General features: G+C 45.9%; 1 protein-coding gene across 5 annotated transcripts in view; it reads right to left on the reverse strand.

Moving 5' to 3' along the window:
• Positions 1–15,276, reverse strand: part of LOC146809667 (sulfotransferase 2B1-like) — a 654,164-nt gene that overhangs the window by 427,306 nt on the left and 211,582 nt on the right. For all 5 annotated transcript variants that reach the window (XM_085616523.1, XM_085616519.1, XM_085616520.1 and 2 more), the window contains one exon: positions 5,064–5,272. In XM_085616523.1, coding sequence (XP_085472649.1) covers positions 5,064–5,272 — 209 coding nt within the window. The remainder of the gene's footprint in view (positions 1–5,063; positions 5,273–15,276) is intronic.

The raw sequence follows: 15,276 nt of genomic DNA on the forward strand, positions 1-15,276 counted from the left end.
TGAGGGCCCGATTCACAGAACTAACTTAAGACAAACTCCTAAACTTACTACTTTTGGTATTCACAGAAGTTAGGATTTTGTCTTAAGTTTGTCTTAAGACAAACTTAAGACAGGCTTAAGACAGACTTAAGTTAGGATTTTGTCTTAAGTTTGGCCTAAATCTATCTTAAGTCTGTCTTAAGTCTGTCTTAAGTCTGTCTTAAGTCTGTCTTAAGTCTGTCTTAAGTTTGTCTTAAATCTGTCTTAAATCTGTCTTAAATTTGTCTTAATTTAAGACAAAATCCTAACTTCTGTGAATACCAAAAGTAGTAAGTTTAGGATTTTGTCTTAAGTTAGTTCTGTGAATCGGCCCCTGAGTTATTTTACTTCCCAGCAGATACCCCTGCTAGATTAGAACACTCTGAACCAACTCCTAACCGGGACAGGTTGGATGGTCAGATTGGTAAAATTGGCAGGAAAGTACATCAGTAATCCCGTAGCTCAATCCAGCTCTCTGCTCCAGCACAAAGTCTAACCCTTGCAAAGAAATAGACCATTTTAGCAACTTCGGATTCTCTACCTTTATAGCCATCAACCATTTCAGTGGCTTATGATTAGGGCTCCCGGTTTTCCGTTTTTACGGATTTTTACATATAAATACAGACGGATAGCTATATTTCCTTTGTCTGTATTTATATTTAAAAACCGCAAAATACTAGCAAGTTTTGCCGCGCTGCCATCAGGTATTTTGCTACCGACGTACCAAATAAACAATTCTGCTGTCCCGTGTACAAAAGGCAGCTCTCACAGGGGGTGCCTGTAGACACTGCCCGCAGTCTGGTAAGAAGGGGTGAAAAAAGTAACAAAGCCTCGTTAACAAGTGAATGGTCTTTTTAAAGACCTGTGAAGTACTCGGGTGCGGCTTATCAGCTTTATCTCACGCAGCAATAAACTCCATCTGATTTGAAGCACAATCTTTTGGAGATGTCGCTTCACCTTTAGGAGTAAGGGATGCATAGTGAAGCAGTAAGGAGAACCTGTGAATCGGACAAGAGTTTTTTTGTACTTTCTGCTTCCGTTATTTTTACAATTTGCACGTATTGCAATAGTATTTGTATCCATCCGTTAGCGTTTGCTATTATAATTTTACAGCAACACACCCCACGTTGCCTACATCAAGGTAGTCACAGTCTACGTTCCCTCCTCCATGAATTATTAACATGCACCCTCGTAAGTTTAAACTTTACTGAGAGGGGCACTTTTTTTTTTTTTGCTTCTAAGCTCTTTATTACAGATGCTGTTAAAATTCGACAGACTGCATTGATGCAATTTTGCATTCACATTTGCCCCAACGTTTGGACTACCGTTTTTGCACTGCTATTTCACGGTCCAATTTTGCGCCTGTCGGGCTTTGCAAATGTTAGATTTAAAGTTGCACCTATGCACTCTGAGCCTTTCGCCATCTTGCACTTTAACCATATAACCTCCTTGGTGTAGTTAGCAGGTTAAAGTACCGTATGCATACACAGCACTCTAACGTGACTTAATAGGTGCCATGTCAGTTCGTGCACACACACTGACTGCATTTAGTCAAAATAATTCCGTTTCCATTGACTCTGGAGTGCTGCACTTCTGGCTCAACAAGGAAAGAAATTACGTGGGTATTCCAACTCGGACAGTTGTCATTAGATATTTCTGAGTGACTGCTGCAGCGTTGATACCACTCGGAATGTATGCTCCCGCCGTGGTTTGCCTCATTATATTGCTCTTCTGCTCGCTAATTAATTCACGCTTGGCGGTGAGATAGTCAAGTGTTTCTGGTGCAGGCCGGCCTCTGCGTATATTCACCAAGTGTTTCATTACTTGCTTGCTGTGGTCACGTAGCCTTCTATTTGAGATGACAAGAGGTAAACCTCTAGAAGTGTCACAGTGTGGCTAAGTGTTGCTTACTATGTAGCCCATTTCTAACCTTCATGTTTTGGTACCTAAGGAATTTGTGTCTCAGTGAGATTAAGGCATTTGTGTAGGATCACACAGTTGTCGAGTGGGGAAGCTAGGAGGTAGAATTTCGATCATCTCCATTTCCATAGCCAACTATTTGCGGAGTAACTCAACCATTTATGGTTTCAATTTTAATGTGGAAGCCTCTGTTTCTGTTGTACAATATTGATATGTTTTTGATATTTTATTATTTTGCTGGAAACATAATCGGTTTATGCTTGACCCCTTGTTACCTCCGTAAGCATTTGTGTAAAATAATTTCAAATAAAGGCAGCTGTTGCATGGCTGCAATCTCCAAGTCTCGAGAATTCGACGATCAAAATAATATCCTTTTCGCAAATTTTTATAATTCCTTTAAAGTTTCTGTGCTCTGCGGTCGTGAGTTGCAAGCTTATGACATAACCGTATTTTGCCAATGCTTGTTGTTAGAAGCCCCCGGGGGTACCAAACTCCAAAGGCTCTATAGTTATGCTTCCACCTCGCGCTCCTCTCTCCACCCTACACTTCCTGCCCTTTTTTTTAACCATTTTTTTATTTGTTTTCTGGTACAATATAGCCTATCTTTTACTAGAAAATGAATAAAATTGTCAATTTAAATAAATGTGGAAAAATACTAGATGTAGCGTCGTCTTTTGCTTGGGCAAAAATAAATGTGGATAAATACAGAAAAAAAGCCCAAAAAATAAATATGGATAAATACAGACGGAAATGGCAAAAAAATAAATACCATAAAACCGGGAGCCCTACTTATGATCAATTTTCATCACATAATGAGAGCCATTTTACCAAGAGTTTGCATCACTATTGCACCACAAAATGTAGTGAAAAAGCGATGCAACCCCTAAGATGTGATTTATCAGGCTAAGCAAGGCCCCCTTGCATGGTGCTGAGTGGCTTGAAAATTCCAGAGTAATGCAACACAGCATAAATCACAGTGTTACATTTCTCTGTCCAAGGGAGGTATTCCATTGGAGGTGCGTGGGTGTTCCCACATAACACCCATGGATTTTAACGCATTCCCAAATTTACCATGACTGTTCGACCTGAAAATGTGAGAAAATGCTACTCTTTAGCAGGGGAGGCGTAACGAGGAGGAATATCTCTAATTATCCTAGTTACTTCCTCTTGCTAGGTGTGCTACCTTCTGCAGCACACCTAGAAATTGATAAATGCTTCTCAGTATTAATTTTATACAGGAAGGTGTCCATTCCTGTAAAAAAACAATCCTGCTTACAAGCAGGTACCCTTGCACCCTGGTGCGAAGTAGCATATTGTGTGCCAGCACTGGGACAAGGCAGTAATGTGCCATATTGTGTTAAGTACGTAAAATTCCTGCCTTTTTCCTGCAACACAGTGCAACAAAGTGTCTTGCTGCTCTGCGTCACTTCTTTATAAATATGGCCTAAACAAATAAGGACGGTACTAACACAAGGCCCACACAATAGCAAAGCACTCCTTCTCATTAGCTGCCCAGTTCTGTTCTCTAGGTAGTAATCTCCTACTAATAAAGGATAGCAGACCAAATCTTCCTTTGTCATCCAGTTGAGTTAATACTGCTCAATATCCTTTGTCTGAGGCATCCTTGTATGCAATGAAAAGCTAACTGTAGTTAGGTGTTTCTAGTATAGCTGCAGTGTATTGTGTCTTTCTCAGTTCCTCAAATGCTTTCTGACACTCCTCAGACCATATCACTTTCCTGGGCTGCTTCTTGGAGGTGAAAGCAGTCAATATAGAAACTATATATCCAAGTTCACCGCAAAGTTCCTGTAATACCTGGTGAGTTCATAAAAGGCCATCACATCAGTCTGCATCGTAGGCACTTCCCAGTCCATCACAGACAGAAAGTTGGCACCCAAAGGGTAAATCTTTCCATTCCCCACCTCATGCCCAAGGTAGACTACAGATGACTGCCCCACCTAAATATAGGTCGCCTTGACAGTTTCACCTCCTGTAGCCTGGCCAACAGCTGCCCTGATGTGCCTCAGGTGGTCCTGCCATGCATTGCTGAATACCAATGGTATCCAGGTAGGTCACACAGATCTCTTACAGCCCTGCGAGAACATGGTTCACCATGTGCTGAACAGTGGCAGGAGTACTCTTAAACCCAAAAGGCAGCAGCTTGAACTGATACAGGCATAAAAAATGGATGCATATCCTTGGCATTTGGTGCCAAAATGATCTGCCAATATCTGCTGGTCAGATCCAAGGTGCTCAAGTACTTTGTAGCACCTAAGCGACCCACAAGCTCATCTGCTTTTGGAATTAGATGGGCATCAATTTTGGTTACCTCATTAAGGGACCGGTTGTCCACACAAAACTGCAAGTAAGTTGACACTTACTTTGGCACTAGAAACACAGGATTTCACCACAGACTAGGAGATTTATCAAGGACCAGATCTAGCATTTTGGCAACTTCCACCTTAATGCATCCCTGAACCTGGTCAGACATTCTGTACATCCTGTCCTTCACTGGTAGACTGTCACCTGTGTCTATATCATGCACACTGTCAGGTGTCAACCCAAGAGTCAGCAAGAAGAGATCGGCAAACCATCCCAACACCTCTCTAAATTCCCTCTGTTGCTCAGGCATTTACTCAGAGGCCAACTGAACCCCATTCACAGTGTCATCCTTCATGTTATTATGCAGCAAGTTAGGAAGAGGCTCACTGTCTTCCTCAACTTTCTATGCCATGGCCATGACATTCACTGTGTAATCTCTCCAGAGTTAAGGCTTCAGCTATTTCACATGCAAGACCCACATTTCACTTGAAAGAGGATTTCTGAAATTTGGGATTGTTAGACTTCGCATACATTGTTTTCTGGCAGCACATAGATTTGTGTGCTTTTGAAGTCACGTGTTGTGTGCCTGTGTGTGTATGCACAATACAAAAGCCAAACCTACTGATCAGTGGTGGTTGAAAAATAGAAAACTGTCATAAAGATCTTAAACCATAAGCATTAGAATTACAAGAGAGAACCCTTTGTAAACTACCCTACAAATTACAGAAGGATAGCATTGCGAACATTAACTTTATATTCCATTGGAGTAATTGAAGGATTGGTATGTCTGCTTTTACACTTACCTTGGCCTTGGTGTTAAAGAAGGATTTGGCAAAGTTTTGAATGGGGAGGTGGGAGGACAACATCCGAGGTGGAGTGGAGTTCTTTGATTTCTCTTGACCATGTATAGTTTCATACCATGGCATCCTATCCCAGTTTGCGACTTCTCTGTTCCATGTTGGATCTCCATTTCTTCGGATGAGGCTCAGAATCTCATTCATCCAAACAGTACCTTGAAAAAGAGAATCAAAATTAGCAGAAATTATATCATGCACAATGATATTCTTATCCTGAATAATATTTTGAATGGCCCTTTTGCCACTGGCATGCAATTGATTTAAGTGAATCGAGGAGATGGATACTTAACAGGGTATCAACAGAGGGGCACGGTGATGCCCCGGTGGAGCAACGATATTGAACATTGTTTTGAACATCACATACACTCATAGAAGATAAAGCCCTGATGAAGTTCCTACTGTTTATGGAACGAAACACGTTGGCTGGACAGTGTATGTAAATAAAGAAAAAAGGATGAAAAAAAGAAAAAATAAAGATTTTGATACAATACTCTTGATTGGACTTCTTTACCTGGTGCACCTCCATATGCTTTAATGCAACTGGAATGCAATTGTTTGATATCCCACACAGCACTAGAACTAAAGTGACAACATTTTGTAATTCAATTTAAACTTAGATTGCACCATGGCAAAATATTTCAGACTGACCCGTGCTGGTAAAATGGTTTCTCAGTATAATTAGGGGTGCACAGCATTGAAAGCCCCACCTGCAAAAGTTTGTATGTTGATAAATGTTGAACTCACAACTACATTTCTTTGCTCTTTTATTTTTGAAAACCTGATTGCCTGTGAAAAGATTCTCTTGCAAAATGTAGGTTATCAGTTTTGGCTATAAAAAGACATATAAAATTAAATTGAACTGGAAGCATTCTGAAGTGAGGCCCCTCCTGAAGAAACCCTCAGCTGACCCAGCCGAACTAAAGAATTGCTGACCAATCTCCTTGCTCCCCTTTCCATTGAAAGTCCTTGAGAAAGTGATAAACCAACAACTCACCCACACCTTGAAGACTATAACTTCCTGGAACCCTCCAAATTGGGATTCTGAGCTAACCACAGCCCCCAGACAGCCCTGATCACATCCACCAATGACATCAGAACCCTCCTCGACCAAAGGAAAACAACAGCCCTCATCCTACTGGACCTGTCTGCTGCATTTGACACCGACTCTCACTACATCCTGATCAACAGACTCCACCACATCAGGATCCAAGGAAATACCCTCAGATGGATAGGCTTGTACCTCATTGGCAGAACCCATATCATATTCCTCCCACCGTTCACCTCGGAAGCCAAGATGATCATATGCTGAGTCCCCCAAGGATCATCCGACAGCCTGACCCTCTTTAACACCTACATGACCCCCCGGCAGATACCATCAAATCACACAGATTCAGCACCATCTTCTTAGCTGATGACACATAGCTCATCCTCTCACTGACTGAGGACCTCTCCACCACCAAAGCCAGCTTCCACATGTACATGATGAATGTCGCAGACTGGGTGAAGTACAACTGTCTCAAGCTTAACAAGAACAAGAAGGAAGTCCTCATCTTCGGGAACAACTCTTCACTTTAGAAAGACACATTGGTGGCCAGCCAAATTTGGCACACCGCTGCCCCAACAGACCACACCATGAAAAAAACGTCAGTGCAGCATAATCCGCCTGCGTCCACACCCTTTGCATGCTCCACAGGATCTTCAGATGGTTCCTGACCAACACCAGAAAGACCGTCACTCAAGCCCTTGTCACCAGCAGGTTTGACTATGGAAACACACTCTACAGAAAATCACGGCATGCCTCCTAAAAAGACTCCAGATGATACCTAATGCAGCAGCACGACTCATACTCGACCTCCAAAAAAGGACCCACATCAAACCCCATCTCAGGAACCTATACTGGCTCACGATTCAAAAGAGATGCCAGTTCAAGATGTTGACCCATGCCTTCAAGGCCCTATACAACAAAGGGCCAGCATACATCAACAAACGCCCGACCTTCCATCAACTAACTTGAGACCTCTGATTAGCATCCGACTCCCTTGCAGACATCCCACATATCTGCCTACCCCACAGCGGAGGACAGTCATTCTCACACCTGATAGCCAAGACCCGGAACAACCTTCCCCTCTACTTCAAGACTGCTCCATTGCTCCAGCATTTCAGATGAGAGCTAAAGACCTGGATATTCAAATAATCAAACTCCTACCAGCAACCATCAATGCCAGAGCCTTGCAGATGATTTGCCTTGCTTTATAAATGTCTGATTGATTGATTGATTGCTCTAGACCAAGTATATAGCATAGTAATATAGCATTAACACTGTTGTAACAATAGTAAATAATTGACCATGCTATTCACAGTTTAAACAGAATATTCTATGAGCAAACCATAGTCTATGCTACTAATAAATAGAGCCAACAGATTGTAATACTGATGATACTACGTTGCATTCCAAGAATATCTATGAGTAGACTTGACAGAAAGCAGAATTTGTTTTAAACTTTATGACCGTGATTCAAATGGGCTTCATTGTTTCAAGATAACTTCTTTTCAAATCAAAACTACAATTTCTTGTTTGTTTACACAAGAAATAGTTCACAGTAACAAGGCCCACCAAGTCTTGGATACCATTTTTGATGCTCTCCTAATAAAGGCAGACATTTTCATTAATGTAGCCTTCATATTTAAGCATCTGGAGCAGAAGAAGAGCTGCATGGGTTCCCTCAGGTCCGCTTCCTGGATCTCATCACTGAAAATCACCATGCTGCTGGAGTCAAAGAATGTTGCAATAAACCCCATCAGAATCATGGTAAGATGAATGATACAAGAGGAACAAATTCCTAGAGCTCATACACTGCAATTCTTAGGGGGAGCATATCCTACTTGATTGCCATAAGTAAATAACTGCAGCTTGAAAAATTGTTGGTGTGCCTATAAACAGGTGTGATAAGAGTGCCTTGTGCCCGAGAATTTTTGAACTCCATTAGAGACTGAACCATAGAGTTAATGAATCATAGAACTTAAAGATCTTGGGCCCGATTCACAGAACTAACTTGAGACAAAATCCTAAACTTACTACCATTTTGGTATTCACAGAAGGCACTTACTCATTTTGGTATTCACAGAAGGCACTTACTCATTTCGGTATTCACAGAAGTTAGGATTCACAACTTTAGGACTCCTAAATGCCTTCTGTGAATACCAAAAGTCTTAAAGTTAGGATTTTTCTCAGTTTAGGAGTAGTAAAGTTAGTAGTAAAGTAGTAGTAGTATTAGTAAAGTTGCTGGTGGTGCCACTGCTGCACCACCAAGCATATTAGGAGTTTCTCCACCGCCACAATTTTCATAGCGGTGAGCCCGCCATGAAAATTGTGGCAGTGAAGAAACAAAAGGTGCCCCCTGTTGCTTCTACACCAGGGGATGGATGCAGGGGGGCACATGGTGTGCGCCCTGTGTGCATGCACTCCCAGTTCTGGCAGGCCATGCACTGTCTGCTGGAAATGCCTTTGATGCTCCCATTGCAGTGCTTTTTTATAGGCACCACAGTGGGACCACCCAAGATCCGCCCGCCAGGGACAAAAAAAGTTGTAATCTGGCGGGCAGTTTCTTATGGCTTTGGTGACCTTGTAGTGGGGCAGCGGCGTAGAGGCCCTGCTCCAATACCGCCAAAGTCATAATAAAGCCCTCAGTCTTGAAAATATACTCAGTCCTCCTGCTAGCCAAGTCTGCTTTTCTTTGGTGAGGATACATGGCTCTTCGTCAGGCCTCTTTCATGACACTTGGCAGCTGCTTAAAATAGTGAGACAGCAGGGAAAATCACAAAAACAACATCCAGACAATGGCCCAGAACAGCAATACCAATCCACTGGTGCAGACGCACAAACACAAACAGGCAAACTCACACTGCACCTCTGACACAACATGTGTGTGTGTGTGTGTGTGTCTCAGTATCCCAGGCAACTACACAACACATGAGGAGGGCTGAACCACAGTGACATAGATGTAGACACAGTGCCATACAAAAGTAACCCATCAATAGGCCCTCCTTAGCGGGCAATCAGGCATTGTGAGATGAGAGGGAGCACAACAGACACATGTGACACAAGCTGGAATGAACAGCAACTAACACAGCAAGATACTGACACACAACAGCACTACCCCCAGGGACCAGACATTGGGGTGACACAGGCATGCATGACACTGTGCTGACAAAGGTAGATGTCGTACAAACTGTGAAACCCAGACATGTGTCCTGTGCCACAAACGTACATCACACCTACACAAACACAAATCACTCAGCATGGCCCGTCATCCATGGACAAACGGGAGCTAGGGGCACATCCATGCAAACATTTACATCAGTCCACCCTCAACACCACACACCCTGAACTGCACCAATGTGCATCTGTGAAGACCACATGGACAGGTGACATTGCACAGGCACCCATGACAAACACAGTAATGTTGGGAGGAACTAAGATGCACAGACTCATCACACAAGGACAGTTTACAACCCTGGTGAATGACAGACATACTGCACAGTATGCGGTACATGGCCATGACGTCAAAGCTCCCGTAACCTTCGGAATCCCTGCCACAGTCCCAGGACAATGCAGAAGCCAAGGAGAACTACAAGGCACACATGCTGACACCTGCCAACATTGCAGCTCTGAACCTGATGAGTGGGAGCTGTCACACACACATACACATGTCTCAATCACTCAAAGGTACTACCTAGGGACAACTACATGATATAGCGAACAAACAAGTGCCTTGGGGATCCCTGACTGTGTCCCATCTGCGTCTCATAACATCATCACCACTCAGAACTGACAAATCCCAATGTTGAAACACCAATTAACAGGAGTGTGTCATGCACCCACACATCTGGTAGCCCAGGACAAAGTTGTGGGATGAACACAGTACAACTCAGCAAGCATCAACAACGGGAACATATCAAGGGAACACTGCCTATGTATGAAAAGGGATGTGGACACACACATGCTCACACAACACACAAAATGGGCCCAGGCAATGTCACGGAACAACACACTTACTTGAGGGGACTCAACTCCTGTTGAAGCTCAGCTGTGCCAAACATATCCCCAACAGCTCTCAGTCATGTCAGCAGAACACTTAGTCAGTCAGCCATCAGTTAACACACAATGTAGCCTCTGGTCACAACAGCCTGGGTACGGGAGTCTCCCTTAAATCATCTGCACATACTCAACACATATGTCCAGCAAGTTGTACAGAGGACCCAGTTGCTCCTACACCAATGATGCCCACACCTGTAGGTACAGTGGAGATGCGCCCACAGTCAGGGAAATAGACAAATTGAACAATGGAAAGCACATCATATGTGCATGTGTGCAAGCCACAGGTGTGAGCATGCAAATGAAATGTTCACAGAGATGTTCACAAATTGTTAATCATGACACACCTAGTTAGCTGCAAAGGATGACATGGATACCGACCAGAATAGGATACATATCTCATGGACCACATGGAGTACCTCACATCAACACCTCAGTATTCAACATTTGAAATACAGCATTAGAACTGCAAGGTAATGCTTAACATCATCAACATAAAGTACAGCTAAATCAAATTCACAAGGATAAAGAAAAAAGCTTTATTCAGCAGATGAGAAATTAAACATCCGTTCAAAACAAAGGCCAATGGCCAGTCCATTATCAAATCACAAGAAGTGAAATTGAGTTACAACTGTCACACGTTGCTTGCCTGCACTGCTAAGGACAGGGGACATCCCCTCGGAGGGGCATACATGGAGGCAGGCCAGGCACCGCAGGGACAGGATCAGGGCGCAGCAGAAGGAGGCAGTGACACAACTGTGGGGCACAAGTCAGATGGGGTGGGTGCCAGCTCAACTTCAGTGGGCAGGTCAGATGGAGTGGATTGGGTCCCCACTGCAGTGCCAAAGTCAGACGGGGTGGTCATGGACTCCACTGCAGTGCCTAACTCAATGGGAGCGGAATGGGGTTCAGGTGAGGTTGGCAGGACAGGGGGGGAGACACAGTCCCAACATCAGTGGCACTAACCGTGTGACCGGGCGTGGAAGAGCAAGTGGTAGGGGGGGAGGGACTCAGCATTTTGGGGATGGTGTATCTGTGAGTGGGGGAACCTGGGGCAGGGTGTGGTGGGGGAACCTCTGGAGTGGTGGTCTGGGGGATGGAGAACGGAGACATCGCCGTGGAGCTGCGGGCGGGGGTGGGGTCTTGCTCTTCCGGTCCAGGGGGACTTGCGGGTGGGGGCCTCAGTCTGACTGTGCCAGGGGGAGGGTGTCCGGGTGTGAGGGGCACTCCTCTTCCCCTTGTAAGATGGATCTGCTGGGTCGATGGGGAAGAGGCCAAGGTCACAGAGGAAGAGGTTCTGTGGAGATGGAGTTGCAAGTGAGGCAAGGGAAGGGTGCTGGGAGGGAGAGGTATCGGAGGACTGTGGAGTGGTTGTGTATGACTGTGAGTGTGTCTGCAAACCATCCCCTGTGAGTGTGGTATCAGTCTCCAGCGCTTGCTTGTGTGCACGTCTAGACCTTGGTTTGGGTGTTTGTGTGCTGCCTGTGTCTGTGGCTTTGTGAGAATGTGCAGGTGTGTGTGCTTGGGACAGGTAGGGTGCTAGGAATTGTGGGTGATGCAGGGGTAGGAGGGGGGCAGGACTGTTTGAGGAGGGACACACTGCTGCCGTCAGAGAGGAGGCCACGGACTGATTGGTCCTCTGTAGGGCAGACATGCCCGATGAATTGCCCTCCATGAACGACACCAGTTGGGTCAACAGACTTGTGTGTGCATGGAGGACACTCAGCATTGATGTCTGCCCTACATGGATCTGTCTAAGTAAGTCCACAGACCCCTCACTCAGAGCAGCAGGGGACACAGGGGCAGGGGGTGCGGTGCCTGGCACAAAGGAGACATGCTCCCGAACACGGTAGCCTCCACGGACCTCTGGGATGGGAGCCGATGGGAGGGTGGTGATGGTGGTGGTGGGGGTGGGGGCGGTGGCGGGGACAGCCTCACTAGCTGGGATTTGGTGTCTGCTGACACCCGCCTCCACAAGGGAGTCATCATCCGAGCTTCTGTGGCCCTCAGCTGGGGTGGATGGTGCTGAGGACTCCTCGTGTGGCTCCACTCGCCCTCCGTGCCACTGGGTCCCCCCCGACTCCTCACATTTTGTCCCAGTCAGGCTCTGTGGCTCCTCCTGGTCTGTGGAGCTGTCCCCTCCTGTGACCGTGGATGTATCTGGATAGAAATAGGAAGAAAGAGAACAACATCAGTCACCTGCACTGACTGCACACACCACAGTGAGTACATCACATCACAGGGCAAGCCCTGGCATCATCGGCTGAACACTGCTCAAAGTGCTCACACTGTTTAGAATAAGCCAATTGTCAGTCTCACCATCAACCATGGCACTCATATCCCTCCTGGACTTCCACCCATATGTCTGTTGCATGTTGGATGCTAATACCCCAATGTGCCGACATGCACCACCCACACATTTGTTGGACATGCAAGTGAACATGTAGGAGTATGTCACAATAGACACAGCACATCTCTTGCCACTGACTCAGTACAGGTGTCCGGAGGAAGGGATGGGCAGAGAAGCATTTCAAAGCTTGTGATGCATGCCAGCAACACACACTATGATGATCTCATGTCCTGGTCAATGCCACAATGGGGTGCATGTAACACACTTGAACACAATGCAGGATCACTCATAGCAAGTTAAATGCCATGGCACTGGCATGCCTGGAAAGTCAGTCAACACTGTCTCCTGTCACAGGGGCAGGGAATCCAGACAACAACAGTATGCACTGTGTCACAATCATAGCTCAGAGGTAAAGCAAACTCTTCAGCGGACAAGTGCACTTGCCCATCCCCTGCAAACAACATATCCCGGATCCAGAAAACCCTACATCATGCAAATCAGACATATGAGTCTCTGTGAACATAACTCCCTGTACATTAGCACATCACAGTCTGCTGTGCATGTAACACAGCTGCCTGAAGTGCAGAGTTGCATACACCATTGTGTGCTGTCAAATGATCACACACCAATATGTCACAGAGGTCTTGTCTCTCACAGTCACATCTCAGATGTCCTGCTGACCCTCAAACTCATGAACACCCCAGTTGTACGTAACAGGAGGCCCCACCATAATGACACAGAGGCAGACACCTGAAGGCACATGTCACTAAGCACAACCTGGAAGTTGATACACAGGAGTGGGATTACAGAGTGTTTCTAAATGCCCTTGAGTAGGCATGCGTGCCCAGGTCTACGTGAAACATTGTTTGGCCCTGGACAGTCGTCAGGTGGCTAAGCAAGTGTGACATACTTTATATACATACTCCTGAGGCCCACAAATTGTAGTCCCCTGTTGCATGGGTTTGTTTGAAATACCCCAGCCACATGTGGTGAGTCAGACCAGAATTGGAACGCATATCAAGGGCACACACAGATCACATGTCAGATCTCAGGCATTGGTTAAACAATTGACCATCCATTAAACACACAACAGAGTCATGGGGAACAGATGCTGTCTGGAAGCTCAAGCATAGCTGACTGCAGGGACACAGTGCCCTCTAGACACAAGCAACAGATTGTAGGGGCCACACCTGAGGATCAGATGAGGAGGGTGCATCACACAATTGAGGGACCTGAGTATTGGACTACAAGACCTACGTAATGTGGAAGTGTGACCAGGCCAAAATACTGAAATTAGCATGCCAGACATAGTACACAGATTAGGCATGGACTTACCCCCTCCTTGCTGTTGTCTGGTCTTCAGCTGCCTATCCAGGTCCGGGAAGACCACCGCCAGTATCCGGAGCATGTGGGGGGTCAGGGTCCGGTGTCCGCCACTCCTGCGAGGAGGTGACAGCTTCAGCTGGACTCTTGCGATCGTCTGGGTCCAGCCCCGAAGGTCCTGCCACCTCTTCTGGCAGTTGCGGATCCGGCGCTTGTAGACCCCCACCAAACGAACTGCCCAGGCGATGGTCAGCCATATCTCCTGCTTCTGGTGGGCATCAACCTGTGAGAATGACAAAGTTAAAAGTCCATTAACACACATGCCCCATATTTGTGCTGCCCACATTTTGATATACATGTCATCATTACAAAGGGAAATGAGTGACACAGGTAGTGCACCCATGGAAAAGGACAAATAACCTGCATGTCTGACATGTTAACAATGCCTGGGAAGTTTAAGCTTGCACAAATGCACTTTAGCTGCAGAACACCTGTCTGTTACATGTACCTACACACTTTGGGGGATGAAAGTACACAGTGAGAATGCTTGCCACTGGTGTACACACTGCTAGTCGTCAGACAACATGCACAATTAGGAAGGCAGTGGACTGCACACTCACCTGCTCCCCTGGTTTCCCATACAGCTTGCTGTACTGTGGAAGGAGCCCGTCCAGCAGGGCCTGGTTCTCCTCCTCAGTGAAGGCTGGGGCCCTCTCCAGAGTACGTGCCATAGCAGTAGCCAGAGGATGCAGGGACAGCAGCAGTGGTAGCAGGGATGTGGTCCAGTAGCATGTAGTGCAGGCAAGTGAGCTCCCTGGGGTCCAGCCAGCCTTACATCTGTGCTGCAGAGGCAGAATCTCTGCCATGTGTCTAAAGTGATAGGTCCAACACGGTTGCATTCTATGAATCTGGGCAATCCATTTAAATGTAAGACTCGTACACGCCTTCCGCATCGTTCAAATCTCCACCTTCATGAAACACTTGAAATTGCAACATTGTAGTAGGCATCCAAATGAATTTCCAGTGCACAACTCGTACAAGTTTTGAATCCGCATCCGTCTCCATGACATTCCGGAGCCAATGGGTGCGCCCGGCTCGTTCAACTGACTGTACAACGTGTATTTTGAAAATACACATGCACCCGTCTCCATACGATTCAATGGCTAAGGCATACGCCTGTCTCGGACCATGCCTGCCCGATGCGTATGAATTATAGTCACACGCGTCGGACCTCATATCATTCAATGACAAAGTGTACGCACGGCTCGGTCATGAACCGTGCAATGCGAATGCATTGTCACCCGCCTCGGACCTCATAGCATTCAATGACAAAGCGTACGCACGGCTCGGTCATGAACCGTGCAATGCGTACGCATTGTCACCCGCGTCGG

The sequence above is a fragment of the Triturus cristatus genome, chromosome 7 (genome assembly GCF_964204655.1).
Source record: "Triturus cristatus chromosome 7, aTriCri1.1, whole genome shotgun sequence".
Lineage (NCBI taxonomy): Eukaryota > Metazoa > Chordata > Amphibia > Caudata > Salamandridae > Triturus > Triturus cristatus.